The sequence below is a fragment of the Zonotrichia albicollis genome, chromosome 32 (genome assembly GCF_047830755.1).
Source record: "Zonotrichia albicollis isolate bZonAlb1 chromosome 32, bZonAlb1.hap1, whole genome shotgun sequence".
Taxonomy (NCBI): domain Eukaryota; kingdom Metazoa; phylum Chordata; class Aves; order Passeriformes; family Passerellidae; genus Zonotrichia; species Zonotrichia albicollis.
The window spans coordinates 2549265-2565717 of NC_133850.1; the positions used below are offsets into that span (position 1 = coordinate 2549265).

The window sequence follows — 16453 nt, forward strand, 5'->3', positions numbered from 1 at the left end:
CTGCAGGGGGTGCCCCTGTGCCCAGGGTGTCCCTGTCACCGTTGTCACCTTGTGTCCCTTGATGCTGTGTGACCCCTGTGTCACCTGTGTCGCCTGTGTCACCCATGTCACCTGTGTCACCCTTTGTCACTCCTGTGGCCCTGTGTGACCCTGTGTCACTTCTCTGTCCCTGTGTCACCCTGTGTGGCATCATGTCCCCGCAGAGCAGGTGGAGCTGGAGCTGCGCCTGGCCCGTTTCGAGCAGCTCATGGCACTGTGCCCACGGTGTCCCTGTGTCCCCTGTGACCCTGTATGACTCCTCTGTCACCCTGTGTCACTCTGTGTCACCCTGTATCACTGTGTGTCACTCTGTGTCACCTCTGTGTCCCCGTGTCCCCGCAGAGGAGCTGGAACTGGAGCTGCGCCTGGCCTGCTTTGAGCATCTCATGGCACTGTGCCCGCGCTGTCCCTGTGTCCCCTGACCCGGTGTCACTCTGTGTGACCCCTCTGTCCCTGTGTCACCTCTCTGTCCCTGTGTCCCCGCAGAGGAGGTGGAGCTGGAGCTGCGCCTGGCCCGCTTCGAGCGCTGTGCCCGCACTGTCCCTGTGTCCCCTGAGCCTGTGTCACTCTGTGTCACCTTTCTGTCCCTGTGCCACCCTGTATGACATTGTGTTCCTGTGTCCCCGCAGAGGAGCTGGAGCTGGAGCTGTGCCTGGCCTGCTTTGAGCATCTCATGGCGCTGTGCCTGCACTGTCCCTGTGTCACTTTATGTGACCCTGTGTCACTCTGTGTCACCTCTCTGACCCCGTGTCCCCTGACCTTGTGTCACTCTGTGTCACCTCTCTGACCCCAGTGTCCCCCGTGTCCCCACAGAGCAGGTGGAGCTGGAGCTGCGCCTCGCCCACTTCGAGTAGCTCATGGCGCTGTGCCCGCGCTGTCCCTGTGTCCCCAGCGGGTCACTGTGTATCCCCATGTCCCCATGCCCTGTGTCACCCTGTGTCATCCTGTGTCATCCTGTGTCACCTCTCTGACCCTGTGTCACCTCTCTGTCCCCGCAGAGGAGGTGGAGCTGGAGCTGCACCTGGCCCGCTTTGAGTGGCTGATGTCACGGCAGCCATGCTGTCCCTGTGTCCCCTGACCCGGTGTCACCGTGTGTCAGTCTGTGTCGCCATGTGTCACTCTGTGTGACCCCTGTGTCACCCTGTGTCATCCTGTGTCACCTCTCTGACCCTCTGTCACCTCTCTGTCCCCGCAGAGGAGGTGGAGCTGGAGCTGCACCTGGCCCGCTTCGAGCGCTGTGCCCGCACTGTCCCTGTGTCCCCAGGGTGTCACTGTGTGTCCCTGTGTCCCCGCAGAGCAGGTGGAGCTGGAGCTGCGCCTGACCCGCTTCGAGCAGCTCATGGCACTGTGCCCGTGCTGTCCCTGTGTCCCCAGGGGGTCACTGTGTGTCCCCATGTCCCCGTGTCCCCTGACCTTGTATCACCCTGTGTCACTCTGTGTCACCTCTCTGTCCCCCTGTCCCCACAGAGGAGGTGGAGCTGGAGCTGCGCCTGACCCGCTTCGAGCGCCTGATGGCGCTGTCCCTGTGTCCCCTGACCCTGTGTCGCTCTGTGTGACCCTGTGTCACCCTGTGTGTCCCTGTGTCACCTCTCTGACCCTCTGTCACCTCTGTGTCCCCGTGTTCCCGCAGAGGAGGTGGAGCTGGAGCTGCGCCTGGCCCGCTTCGAGCGCCTGATGTCGCGGCGGCCGCTGCTGCTCAACAGCGTGCTGCTGCGCCAGAACCCGCACAACGTGCACGAGTGGCACAAGAGGGTGGCCCTGCACCAGGGACAGCCCGACAAGGTCAGGGGACACCGGGGGACACCGGGGGGGGACATGGGGGGGACACCCGGGGGGGTTATGGGGTGGGTGGCTTGGGGGTTGGGCGGTGTTATGGTCACTGTGCTGTGGCCTGGCTGTGCCTGTGTGTCCCCTGTCCCCTCGTGTCCCCCCATGTCCCCAATGTCCCCCCATCCCCATTGTCCCCTGCTGTCCCCACTGTCCCCAGGTGTCCCTGATGTCCCCTGGCTGTCCCCAGTGTCCCCTGACTGTCCCCCCTGTCCCCTGGTGTCCCTGATGGCCCCAACATTCCCATGCCCCCAGTGTCCCCTGGCTGTCCCCAATGTCTCCCTGTGTCCCCAATGGTCCCTGACTGTCCCCATGTCCCCAATGTCTCCATGTCCCCTGGCTGTCCCCAATGTCCCCAGTGTCCCCATGTCCCTTTGTCCCCTGGCTGTCCCCATGTCCCTGCTATCCCCAATGTCCCCATGTCCCCTGATTGTCCCCAATGTCCCCAATGTCCCTGCTATCCCCAGTGTCCCCATGTCCCCTGATTGTCCCCAATGTCCCCAGTGTCCCCACCCAATGTCCCCAATGTCCCCAGTGTCCCCAGTGTCCGTGTGTCCGTCCCAGATCATCCAGACGTTCACAGAGGCCGTCCGCACCGTGGATCCCCAGCGCGCCCCTGGCTGTCCCCATGTCCCCAATGTCCCCTGAATGTCCCCAGTGTCCCCAATGTCCCCAGTGTCCCCACGTCCCTGCTATCCCCAATGTCCCCATGTCCCCTGAATGTCCCCAGTGTCCCCAGTGTCCCCAATGTCCCCAATGTCCGTGTGTCCATCCCAGATCATCCAGACGTTCACAGAGGCCGTCCGCACCGTGGATCCCCAGCGCACCCCTGGCTGTCCCCATGTCCCCAATGTCCCCTGACTGTCCCCATGTCCCTTTGTCCCCTGGCTGTCCCCATGTCCCTGCTATCCCCAATGTCCCCATGTCCCCTGACTGTCCCCAATGTCCCCAGTGTCCCCAATATCCCCAATGTCCCTGCTACCCCCAAAGTCCCCATGTCCCTGCTATCCCCAATGTCCCCTGACTGTCCCCAGTGTCCCCAATGTCCCCAGTGTCCCCATGTCCCCGCTATCCCCAATGTCCCCTGACTGTCCCCAGTGTCCCCAATGTCCCCAGTGTCCCCAGTGTCCCCAATGTCCGTGTGTCCGTCCCAGATCATCCAGACATTCACGGAGGCCGTCTGCACTGTGGATCCCCAGTGCCCCTGGCTGTCCCCATGTCCCTTTGTCCCCTGGCTGTCCCCAATGTCCCCATGTCCCTGCTATCACCAATGTCCCCAATGTCCCCGTGTCCCCGTGTCCCCTGAATGTCCCCAATGTCCCAGTGTCCCTCTGTCCATCCCAGATCATCCAGACCTTCACCGAGGCCGTCCGCACCGTGGATCCCCAGCATCCCCTGGCTGTCCCTTTGTCCCCTGGCTGTCCCCAATGTCCCGACTGTCCCCAGTGTCCCCAATGTCCCCTGATGTCCCCAGTGTCCCTCTGTCCGTCCCAGATCATCCAGACGTTCACCGAGGCCGTCCGCACCGTGGATCCCCAGCGCGCCACCGGCCGCCCCCACGAGCTCTGGGTGGCGTTCGCGCGCTTCTACGAGGACAACGGGCAGCTGGACGACGTGAGCTGGGGCACCCCAAAACCTGCACGGGACACCCCAAAATCCTGAGGGGCACCCCAAATCCTGCCTGGGACACCCCAAAATCCTGCATGGGATCCCTGAACCCCGAGGGACACCCCCAGACCCACCTGGGACACCCCAAAACCCACCTGGAGGGCACCTCAAAACCTGAGGGACATCCCAAATCCTGTGGACACCCCCAAACCTGCCTGGGACACCCCAAAACCTGGGGACACCCCAAATCCTGCATGGGATCCCTGAACCCTGAGGGACACCCCCAAACACACCTGGGACACCCCAAAATCCACCTGGGACACCCCAAAACCTGGGAGACACCAAAATCCACCTGAGACACCCCAAAACCTGGGGACACCCCAAAACCCGCCTGGGGGGCACCCCAAAACAGTTTGGGACCTCCAAATCCTGCATGGGATCCCTGAACTCCGAGGGACACCCCAAAACCCACCTGGAACACCCCAAACCTGGGGGACACCTAAATCCTGAGGGACACCCCAAAACCTGCCTGGGGACACCCCCAAAATCCACCTGGGACACCCCAAATCCTGGGGGACACCCCCAAACCTGCCTGGGACACCCCAAACGTGGGGGACACCCCCCAACACACCTGAGACACCCCCAAATCCTGGGGGACACCCCCCAACACACCTGAGACACCCCCAAATCCTGGGGGACACCCTAAAATCCACCTGGGACACCCCAAAACCTGGGGGACTCCTCCACACCCTCTTGGGACACCCCAAACCCGAGTGATGCCCCCAGATCTGCCTGGGAACCCCAGAGCTGCCCCCTCCTGTCCCCAGTGTCCCCCTGTCCCCTGAGTCCCCATGTCCCCAATGGTGTCCCCAGTGTCCCAATGGTGTCCCCAATGATGTCCCCAGGCCAGGTCCATCCTGTCCCTGTCCCAGTGTCCCCAGTGTCCCAGTGATGTCCCCAATGTCCCCAGTGGTGTCCCCAGGCCAGGTCCATCCTGTCCCCAATGATATCCCCAATGTCCCCAGTGTGTCCCCAGGCCAGCTCCATCCTGTCCCCAGTGATGTCCCCAATGTCCCCAGGCCAGGTCCATCCTGTCCCCAATGTCCCCAGTGATGTCCCCAGTGTCCCCAGTGTGTCCCCAGGCCAGGTCCAACCTGTCCCCTGTGTCCCCAATGATGTCCCCAATGATGTTCCCAGGCCAGGTCCATCCTGTCCCCGATGGTGTCCCCAATGTGTCCCCAGTTTCCCCAATGATGTCCCCAATGATGTCCCCAATGATGTCCCCAATGTCCCCATTGATGTCCCCCAGGCCAGGTCCATCCTGTTCCCAATGATGTCCCCAGTGATGTCCCCAATGTGTCCCCAGGCCAGGTCCATTCTGTCCCGTGTCCCCAGTGATGTCCCCAATGATGTCCCCAATGATGTTCCCAGGCCAGGTCCATCCTGTCCCCAATGTCCCCAATGATGTCCCCAATGTCCCCAGGCCAGGTCCATCCTGTTCCCAATGATGTCAGTGATGTCCCCAACGATGTCCCCAGTGTCCCCAATGTCCCCATTGATGTCCCTAGGCCAGGTCCATCCTGTCCCCAATGTCCCCAACGATGTCCCCAATGTCCCCAGGCCAGGTCCATCCTGTCCCTAATGTCCCCAATGATGTCCCCAGTGTCCCCAGGCCAGGTCCATCCTGTCCCGTGCCACCCGGGTCGGGTTCCTGTTGATGTCCCCAAGGTCCCCAACGATGTCCCCAATGTCCCCATTGATGTCCCCAGGCCAGGTCCATCCTGTCCCGCGCCACCCGGGTGCGGTTCCTGTCCCTGTCCCAGTGTCCCCAATGTCCCAATGATGTCCCCAATGTCCCCAGTGGTGTCCCCAGGCCAGCTCCATCCTGTCCCTAATGTCCCCAGGCCAGGTCGATCCTGTCCCCAGTGATGTCCCCAATGATGTCCCCAATGTCCCCAGGCCAGGTCCATCCTGTCCCCAATGATGTCCCCAATGATGTCTCCAATGTCCCCAATGTCCCCAGTGTGTCCCCAGGCCAGCTCCATCCTGTTCCCAATGATGTCAGTGCCCAATGATGTCAGTGATGTCCCCAATGATGTCCCCAGTGTCCCCAATGATGTCCCCAATGTCCCCAGGCCAGGGTCCATCCTGTCCCCAGTGATGTCCCCAATGATGTCCCCAATGATGTCCCCAGGCCAGGTCCATCCTGTCCCATGTCCTCAATGATGTCCCCAGTGTCCCCAGTGTGTCCCCAGGCCAGGTCCATCCTGTCCCCAGTGATGTCCCCAGTTGTCCCCAGTGTGTCCCCCAGGCCAGGTCCATCCTGTCCCCAGTGTCCCCAGTGTGTCCCCAGGCCAGGTCCATCCTGTCCCGCGCCACCCGGGTGCGGTTCCTGTCCCAATGTCCCAGTGTCCCCACTGTCCCCAATGATGTCCCCATTGATGTCCCCAGGCCAGGTCTATCCTGTCCCATGTCCCCAATGATGTCCCCATTGATGTCCCCAGGCCAGGTCTATCCTGTCCCATGTCCCCAATGATGTCCCCATTGATGTCCCCAGGCCAGGTCCATCCTGTCCCGTGCCACCCGGGTGGGGTTCCTGTTGATGTCCCCAAGGTCCCCAACGATGTCCCCAATGTCCCCAGGCCAGGTCCATCCTGTCCCTGTGTCCTCAATGATGTCCCCAGGCCAGATCCATCCTGTCCCCAATGTCCCCATTGATGTCCCCAATGTCCCCAGGCAGGTCCATCCTGTTCCCAATGTCTCCAATGATGTCCCCAGTGTCCCCGCTGGTGTCCCCAATGTCCCCAACGATGTCCCCAATGTCCCCAATGATGTCCCCAATGTGTCCCCAGGCCAGGTCCATCCTGTCCCGTGTCCCCAATGATGTCCCCAATGTGTCCCCAGGCCAGGTCCATCCTGTCCTGCGCCACCCGGGTGCGGTTCCTGTCCCTGTCCCAGTGTCCCCACTGTCCCCAATGATGTCCCCAATGTCCCTAGTGGTGTCCCCAGGCCAGGTCCATCCTGTCCCCAATGTCCCCAATAATGTCCCAAATGATGTCCCCAATGATGTCCTCAATGATGTCCCCAATGATGTCTCCAATGTCGCCAGTGTGTCCCCAGGCCAGCTCCATCCTGTTCCCAATGATGTCAGTGATGTCCCCAATGATGTCCCCAATGATGTCCCCATTGACGTCCCCAGGCCAGGTCCATCCTGTCCCGTGTCCCCAATGATGTCCCCAATGTCCCCAGGCCAGGTCCATCCTGTCCCCAATGTCCCTGTGATGTCCCCAGGCCAGATCCATCCTGTCCCCAATGTCCCCAACGATGTCCCCAATGTCCCAATGATGTCCCCAATGTCCCTGTGATGTCCCCAGGCCAGGTCCATCCTGTCCCCACTGTCCCTGTGATGTCCCCAGGCCAGGTCCATCCTGTCCTGCGCCACCTGGGTGCAGTTCCTGTCCCTGTCCCAGTGTCCCCACTGTCCCCAGTGATGTCCCCAATGTCTCTAGTGGTGTCCCCAGGCCAGGTCCATCCTGTCCCCTGTGTACCCAATGTCCCTGTCACTGTCCCCAGGCCAGGTCCATCCTGTCCCGCGCCACCCGTGTCCGGTTCCGTCGGGTCGAGGACCTCGCCGCCGTCTGGTGCGAGTTCGGGGAGCTGGAGCTGCGGCACCAGCGGCACCAGGAGGCGCTGGCCGTCCTCAGGGTGAGGGCACCCCCAAACGGGGAACCCCAAAACGGGGAACCACGAAAACATGGGCACCCCAAAAATGGGGGACCCCAAAAACGGGGAACCCCAAAAATGGGGGACCCCAAAAACGGGGAACCCTGAAAACATGCGGACCCCAAAAACAGGGGAATCCTGAAAACATGGGGGGACCCCAAAAACGGGGGAACTCAGAAAATGGGGAACCCCGAAAACATGGGGACCCCAAAAACGGGGAACCCCGAAAACATGGGGACCCCAAAAATGGGGAACCCCAAAAACATGGGGACCCCAAAAACGGGGAACCCAAAAAATGGGAGAACTCAGAAAACGGGGAACCCCGAAAACATGGGGACCCCAAAAACGGGGAACCCCAAAAATGGGGAACCCCAAAAACAGGGGAACCCCGAAAACATGGGGACCCCAAAAACGGGGAACCCCAAAAATGGGGGCACCCCAAAAATGGGGAACCCAAAAAAAAGGGGGGACCCCAAAAACAGGGGAACCCTGAAAACATGGGGACCCCAAAAATGGGGAACCCCAAAAACCGGGGGACCCTAAAAACGGGGGAACTCAAAAAATGGGGAACCCAAAAATGGGGAACCCTGAAAACGGGGGCACCCAAAAAACAGGGAACCCCGAAAACATGGGGACCCCAAAAACGGGGAACCCAAAAATGGGGGGACCCCAAAAACGGGGAATCCAAAAAACATGAGGACCCCAAAAAATGGGGGCACCCCAAAAACGGGAAACCCCAAAAATGGGGAACCCAAAAACGGGGAACCCTGAAAACATGGGGACCCCAAAAATGGGGAACCCCGAAAACATGGGGACCCCAAAAATGAAGAACCCAAAAAATGGGGGACCCCAAAAACAGGGGAACCCTGAAAAACAATGGGGACCCCAAAAAATGGGGAACCCCAAAAACCAGGGAACTCAGAAAATGGGGAACCCAAAAATGGGGAACCCCAAAAACATGGGGAACCCTGAAAACGGGGGCACCCCAAAAACAGGGGAACTCAGAAAATGGGGAACCCAAAAATGAGCACCCAAAAACAGGGGGACCCCAAAAATAGAGAACCCAGAAAATGGGGAACCCACGGGAACTCTAAAAATGGGGGAACCACCGAAACAAGGAACCCAAAAATGCGGAACCCACAAAATGGGAACCCCAAAAAAATGGGAATCCCGCAAATGGGGGGGACTCCAAAAACAGGGCACCCTAAAAATGGGCACCCCAAAAACGGAGGGGCCCCAAAAATGGGGAACCCCAAACAGCAGGAAACCCCAAAAATGGGGCACCCCAAAACCGAGGGCACCAAAAAACAGAATCCCAAAAATGGGGCACCCCAAATAGCAGGAAACCCCAAAAATGGGGCACCCCAAAACCGAGGGCACCAAAAACACAGAACCCCAAAAATGGGGCAAATGGGGGGACCCCAAAAAACGAGCACCCCGAAAATGGGGAACCTCAAAAAACGGGAACCCCAGAAATGGGGGGACCCAAAAATGGGAACCCCAAAAACTGGGCACCCCGAAAATGGGGAACCCCAAAAATGGGGGACCCCAAGAATGGGGGACCCCAAAAATTGGGGCACCCCAAATGGCAGGAAAGCCCTTTTCCCTGCCCTTTTTTCTTTCTTTTTAACTGTTTTTTTCTCCTTTTTTCCTCAAGTTCCCCCCCATTTTCCCCCCATTTTTCCCTCTTTTCCCCCTTTTTCCCTGTTTTTCCTCTGTTTTTTCCCCTTTCTTCCTCAATTTTTCCCCTTTTCCCCCCATTTTCCCCCATTCCCTCCAATTTTCCTCACTTTCCCCCATTTTCCCCATCTTCACAATTTCCCCAATTCCCCAAATTTCCCCCATTTTCATCATTCCCCCCATTTTCACCATTTTCCCCCATTTCCCTCCTTCCCACCCTTATTCCCCCTTTCCCCCCTTTTTTCTGCCCTTTTTTTCTCATTTTTCTTGTTTTTTCTCCTTTTTTCCTCAATATCCCCCCTTCTCCCCAATTTCCCCATTTCCCCCTTTTCCTCCCATTTCCCCTTTTTTCCCATTCTCCCCTTTTCCCCCCCATTTTCTCTCTTCCCCCCCTTTTCCCCTGTTTTTTTCCTGTTTTCTCCCCTTTTTTCCTCAATTTTCCCCCATTTTCTCCATTTCCCCCCATTTTCCCCATTCCCTCATTTTTCTTAATTTTCCCCTTTTTCCCCTTCCCCCATTTCCACCTTTCCCCCTTTTTTCCCCATTTCCCCCCCTTTCCCCCCCATTTTCTCCCTTTTCCCCCTTTTCCCGTTTTTTCCTCTGTTTTTCCCCTTTTCCCTCAATTTTTCCCCGTTTCTTCCCCATTTTCCCCAATTTCCCCATTTCCCCATTTCCCCTTTTTTCTCTATTTTCCTGCTTACCCCCTCTTTTCCCCTGTTTTTTCCTCTGTTTTCTCCCCTTTTTTCCTCAATTTTCCCCCATTTCCTCCCATTTTCTCCATTTCCCCCCATTTTCCCCATTCCCCCATTTTTCCTCATTTTCACAATTTTCCCCGTTTCCCCCGTTTTCCCTTTTTTCCCCATTTTCCCCCCATTTCCCCCCATTTTCCCCATTCCCCCATTTTTCTTAATTTTCCCCATTTTCCCCTTCCCCCATTTCCACCTTTCCCCCTTTTTTCCCCCTTTACCCCCCATTTTCTCCCTTTTCCCCCTTTTCCCGTTTTTTCCTCTGTTTTTCCCTCAATTTTTTCCCCGTTTCTTCCCCATTTTTCCTCCCCCCCAATTTTCCCCATTTCCCCATTTCCCCTTTTTTCTCCATTTTCCTGCTTACCCCCCCTTTTCCCCTGTTTTTTCCTCTGTTTTCTTCCCTTTTTTCCTCAATTTTCCCCCATTTCCTCCCATTTTCTCCATTTCCCCCCATTTTCCCCATTCCCCCGTTTTTCTTAATTTTCCCCATTTTCCCCTTCCCCCATTTCCACCTTTCCCCCTTTTTTCCCCATTTCCCCCCCTTTCCCCCCCATTTTCTCCCTTTTCCCCCTTTTCCTGTTTTTTCCTCTGTTTTTCCCCTTTTCCCTCAATTTTCCCCCATTTTCCCCCATTTTCCCCATTCCCCCATTTTTCCTCATTTTCACAATTTTCCCCATTCCCCCATTTCCCCCTTTTTCCCTTTTTTCCCCATTTCCCCCCCCATTTTCTCTCTTTTCCCCCTTTTCCCGTTTTTTCCTCTTTTTTTCCCCTTTTCCCTCAATTTTTCCCTGTTTCTTCCCCATTTTCCCCAATTTTCCCCATTTTACCCCATTTCCCCCTTTTTTCCCCATTTCGCCCCCTTTCCCCCCCATTTTCTCCCCTTTCTCCTTTTTCCCGTTTTTCTTCTGTTTTTCCCCTTTTCCCTCAATTTTTCCCCGTTTCTTCCCCATTTCCCCTTTTTTCCCCATTTTCCTGCTTACCCCCCCTTTTCCCCTGTTTTTTCCTCTGTTTTGTCCCCTTTTTTCCTCAATTTTCCCCCATTTCCTCCCATTTTTTCCATTTCCCCCATTTTCCCCATTTCCCCATTTTTCCTCATTTTCGTAATTTTCCCCATTCCCCCATTTCCCCCCCTTTCCCCCCATTTTCTCCCTTTTCCCATTTTTTTCCTCTGTTTTTCCCCTTTTCCCTCAATTTTTCCCCGTTTCTTCCCCATTTTCCCCAATTTTCCCCATTTCCCCTTTTTTCTCCATTTTCCTGCTTACCCCCCCCTTTTCCCCTGTTTTTCCACGTTTTTTTTCCCCTTTTTTCCTCAATTTTCCCCCATTCCCCCATTTTTCTCAATTTCCCCATTTTCCCCTTCCCCCATTTCCACCTTTCCCCCTTTCCCCCTTTTTTCCCCATTTCCCCCCCTTTCCCTCCCATTTTCTCCCTTTTCCCATTTTTTTCCTCTGTTTTTCCCCATTTTCCCCAATTTTCCCCATTTTACCCCATTTCCCCCTTTTTTCCCGATTTTCCTGCTTCCCCCCCCATTTTCCTCTGTTTTTCTCCCTGTTTTTTTCCCCTTTTTTCCTCAATTTTCCCCCATTTCCTCCCATTTTCTCCATTTTCCCCCATTTTCCCCCATTTTCCCCATTTTCCCCATTTTCCTGTTTTCATAATTTCCCATTTTCCCCATTTTGACCGTTTTCCCCGTTTTTCCCGCAGAAAGCCACGGCGCTCCCCTCCCGCCGGGCCGAGTACTTCGACAGCTCGGAGCCGGTGCAGAACCGGCTCTACAAAAACCTGAGGGTGTGGGCGATGCTGGCAGACCTGGAGGAGAGCCTGGGCACCTTCCAGGTGGGCACCTGGGCACACACCTGGGCACACACCTGGGTACAGCTGGGTACATGGGGATATACCTGGGCACGCACCTGGGGACATTGGGATGGGTGTGGGCGATGCTGGCAGAGCTGGAGGAGAGCCTGGGCACCTTCCAGGTGGGCACCTGTGGGTACCTGGGGACATGGGCACACACCTGGGTACATGGGCACACACCTGGGTACACACCTGGGGACATGGGCACACACCTGGGGACATGGGCACATACCTGGGCACGCACCTGGGCACATGGGGATATACCTGGGGACATCTGGGGACACACCTGGGCACCTTGGGGACATGGGCACACACCTGGGTACAGCTGGGGATGGGTGTGGGCGATGCTGGCAGAGCTGGAGGGGAGCCTGGGCACCTTCCAGGTGGGCACCTGGGGCACCTGGGCACACCTGGGCACCTTGGGGATATGGGCACACACCTGGGTACAGCTGGGGACATTGGGATGGGTGTGGGCGATGCTGGCAGAGCTGGAGGAGAGCCTGGGCACCTTCCAGGTGGGCACCGGGGCACCTGTGGGTACCTGGGCACACCTGGGGACATTGGGATGGGCTTGGGGGACACCTGAGGGCACCTGGGAACAGCTGGGACGCACCTGGGCTGATGTGGGGGCACCTGGGGGTCACCTGGGGGCATTGGGGGGGGCACAGGGCACACCTGGGTGGCCTCGGGACACCTGGGGACACCAGGCTGGGCATGGGGCTGGCATGGGGACACGGTGTGCCCATCGCCCCACGGTGTCTGGGGGTGCTGGGCGTGGCTGTGACCCTGCTGTCCCCTCTGTCCCCTCTGTCCCTGTGTCCCCCTGTCCCTCTCTCTGTCCCCATCCATGTCCTGTGTCCTCATGTTCCCTGTCCCCATGTCCCCTCTCTCCCCATCCCTGTCCTGTCCCTGTCCCCATGTCCCCTGGTGTCCCCTCTGTCCCCCTGATGTCCTTCTGTCCCCTGCTGTCCCCATGTCACTGTGTCCTCTGTCCCCATGTCCTCCTGGTGTCCCTCTGTCCCCATGTCCCTGTCCCCTGGTGTCCCCCTGTCCCCTTGCTGTCCCCTGTCCTGTCCCCATGTCCCTGTCCCTGTCTGTCCTTTGGTATCTCTGTCCTTGTCCCTGTCCCCTCCTGTCCCTGTCCCCATGTCCCCCTGGTGTCCCTGTCCCTGTCCCTTGCTGTCCCCTGGTGTCCCCATGTCCCTGTTCCTCCTGTCCCTATCCCTGTGTCCTGTCTGTCCCTGTCCCTGCTGTCCCCTGTGCCCTCCCTGTGCCCCCTCTGTCCCTGGTGTCCCATGTCCCCCTGCTGTCCCCTCTGTCCCTGTTCCCATATCCCCCTGCTGTCCCCTGGTGTCCCCATGTCCCCTCTGTCCCCTCTGTCCCCGTGTCCCCTGCTGTCCCCTGCTGTCCCCTCTGTCCCCTGCTGTCCCCGTGTCCCCTCTGTCCCCCATGTCCCCTCTGTCCCCTGTGTCCCCAGTCCACCCGCAGTGTGTATATCCTGGACCTGCGCATCGCCACCCCCCAGATCGTCATCAACTACGCGCTGCTGCTGGAGGAGCACGGGCGCTTCGAGGACAGCTTCAAGGTGACACGGGGACACTGTGGGGACATTGCAGGGACAGCTGGGACAGCTGGGGATAGACAGAGACAGCTGGGGACAGCCAGGGACAGCTGGGACAGCTGGGGACAGATGGGGACAGATGGGACACTGCAGGGACAGCCAGGGACAGCCGGGGACAGCTGGGGACAGATGGGACACTGCAGGGACAGCTGGCAACAATGGGACAGCCAGGGACAATGGGGGAGCTGGAGGACCACGGCTGCTTTAAGGACAGCTTCATGGGGACACTGTGGGGACAATGGGGACAACCAGGGGACAATGGGGGAGCTGGGGGAGCACGGCGGCTTCGAGGACAGCTTCAAGGTGACAATGGGGACACTGTGGGGACATTGGGGACACTGCAGGGACAGCGCAGCATAGCAGGGGATGGGGACACCCAGGGGAGTGGCTGGGGACACCCAGAGGGGTTGGGGACACCCAGAGGGGTTGGGGACACCCAGAGGGGTTGGGGGACACTGTGGCTGGAGGGGTTGGTGGGGACACCCCAGGAATGTGTTGGGGACACCCCAGGAGGGAGTTGGGGACACCACAGTGGCCCTGTGCCTCACGAGGGTGTCCCCATGGGCACACGGGTGGGACATTGCGCTGTGTGGTGGTGACACCGTGTCCCCAATGTCCCCAGTGTCCCCAATGTCCCCATGTCACCACAGAGCGCGGCATCGCGCTGTTCCGGTGGCAGCACCACATCCCTGTGTCCCCATGCTGATGTCCCCAATGTCCCCAGTGTCCCCAATGTCCCCTCAGGCCTACGAGCATGGCATCGCACTGTTCTGCTGGTGTCACCAATGTCTCCAATGTCCCCACACTGATGTCCCCAATGTCCTCATGTCCCCTCAGGTGGCATCGCACTGTTCCGCTGGTGGCACCATGTCACCACGCTAATGTCCCCAATGTCCCCTCAGGCCTATGAGCGCAGCATCGCACTGTTCTGCTGGTGTCACCGTGTCCCCAATGTCACCATGCTGATGTCCCCAATGTCCCCACATTGATGTCCCCAATGTCCTTGCAAGTGTACGAGCATGGCATCGCGCTGTTCCGCTGGTGGCACTGATGTCCCCATGTCCCCAATGTCCCCTCAGGCCTGTGAGCGCAGCATCGTGCTGTTCCGCTGGTGGCACCGTGTCCCCAATGTCCCCAATGTCCCCGATGTCCCCATGCTGATGTCCCCAATGTCCCCAACGTCCCCGTGTCCCCTCAGGCCTGTGAGCGCGGCATCGCGCTGTTCCGCTGGCCGCACGTTGGGGACCTGTGGCACTGCCATGTCACTGTCCCCAATGTCCCCATGCTGATGTCCCCGTGTCCCCTCAGGCCTACAAGCGCAGCATCGTGCTGTTCCGCTGGTGTCACCAATGTCCCCAATGTCCTCATGTCCCCTCAGGCCTATGAGCGCAGCATCGCGCTGTTCTGCTGGTGTCACCATGTCCCCAATGTCCCCAGTGTCCCCAATGTCCCCATGTCCCCCATGTCCCCTCAGGCCCTGTGAGTGCGGCATCGCGCTGTTCCGCTGGTGGCACTGATGTCCCCCATGTCCCCCCAGGCGTACGAGCGTGGCATCGCCCTGTTCCGCTGGTTTCACCATGTCCCCATGCTGATGTCCCCAATGTCCCCGTGTCCCCGCAGGCGTACGAGCACGGCATCACGCTGTTCCACTGGTGTCACCATGTCCCCAATGTCCCCGTGTCCCCGCAGGCGTACGAGCGCGGCATCGCGCTGTTCCGCTGGCCGCACGTCAGGGACCTGTGGCACTGCCATGTCACTGTCCCCAATGTCCCCAATGTCCCCATGCTGATGTCCCCAATGTCCCCGCAGGCGTACGAGCGCGGCATCGCGCTGTTCCGCTGGTGTCACCATGTCCCCAATGTCCCCCGTGTCCCCGCAGGCGTACGAGCGCGGCATCGCGCTGTTCCGCTGGCCGCACGTCAGGGACCTGTGGCACTGCCATGTCACTGTCCCCAATGTCCCCAATGTCCCCATGCTGATGTCCCCAATGTCCCCGCAGGCGTACGAGCGCGGCATCGCGCTGTTCCGCTGGTGTCACCATGTCCCCAACGTCCCCATGTCCCCCCAGGCCTACGAGCGCGGCATCGCGCTGTTCCGCTGGCCGCACGTCGGGGACCTGTGGCTCACGTACCTGTCCAAGTTCGTGGCCCGGTACGGCGGCCGCAAGCTGGAGCGCGCCCGGGACCTCTTCGAGCAGGCGCTGGACGGGTGCCCCCCCCAGCACGCCAAGAGTAGGACAGGGGACAGGGGAGGGGCACTGGGGACACTGGGGACATGGGGGGCAGTGGGGGACACTGGGGACAGGGGAGGGCATTGGGGACACTGGGGATATGGGGGGATATGGGGACATGGGGGGGCTTTGGGGACATTGGGGACATGGGGGGGCAGTGGGGACATGGGGGGCCTTGGGGATGGGGTGCATGGGAGTTGTTTGGGGCACTGGGGACAGGGGAGGGCACTGGGGACACTGGGGGACATGGGGGGATATGGGGGACATTGGGGACATTGGGGGATATGGGGTCATCAGGGGGCAGTGGGGACATGGGGGGCAGTGGGGACATTGGGGACATTGGGGGATATGGTGACATGGGGGGCATTTGGGATGGGGTACATGGGAGTTGTTTGGGGCAGTGGGGACACTGGGGACATTGGGTAATGTGGGGACATGGGGAGCAATGGGGGGATATGGTCACATGGGGGACATGGGGGGGCATTGGGGATGGGGGACGTGGGAGTTGTTTGGGGCAGTGGGGGAGAGGGGAGGGCACTGGGGACACTGGGGACATTGGGGGGATATGGGGACATCAGGGGGGCAGTGGGGGCATTGGGGGATATGGGGACATGGGGGGCAGTGGGGGCATCAGGGACATGGGGGGCAGTGGGGACATTGGGGATACTGGGGGCACTGGGGTTGGGGAAGGCACTGGGGACATCGGGGATGTGGGGGGCATCGGGGGCATTGGGGATATGGGGGGCAGTGGGGGCATGGGGGACAGGGGGGGAGTGGGGATATTGGGGACATGGGGGGCATTGGGGACATGGGGGGAGGGGGATATTGGGGGGGGACATTGGGGTTATGGGGGCAGTGGGGGCACTGGGGACAAGGGAGGGCATTGGGGACATCGGGGACAATGGGGGGCATCAGGGACATGGGGGGCAGTTGGGACATTGGAGGCATTGGGGGCAGTGGAGTCACTGGGGGCATTGGGGACATGGGGGGCAGTGGGGACATGGCAGGTATCTGTGTCCCTGTCCCCTCCCTGTCCCCTCCCTGTCCCTGTCTCTTCACTGTCCCTTGTCCCTGCTCCTCTCCTTCGCCCTGTCCCCTCACCCTATCCCTGTCCCTGTCCTTCCT

The 16453-nt window shown here is 59.4% G+C and overlaps 1 protein-coding gene across 4 annotated transcripts in view; it reads left to right on the plus strand.

The window, feature by feature from the left end:
* XAB2 (XPA binding protein 2) overlaps positions 1-16453 on the plus strand; it is a 38178-nt gene that overhangs the window by 13245 nt on the left and 8480 nt on the right. For all 4 annotated transcript variants that reach the window (XM_074530160.1, XM_074530162.1, XM_074530161.1 and 1 more), the window contains 6 exons: positions 1670-1821; positions 3361-3480; positions 7048-7179; positions 11328-11459; positions 12955-13062; positions 15167-15329. In XM_074530160.1, coding sequence (XP_074386261.1) covers positions 1670-1821; positions 3361-3480; positions 7048-7179; positions 11328-11459; positions 12955-13062; positions 15167-15329 — 807 coding nt within the window. The remainder of the gene's footprint in view (positions 1-1669; positions 1822-3360; positions 3481-7047; positions 7180-11327; positions 11460-12954; positions 13063-15166; positions 15330-16453) is intronic.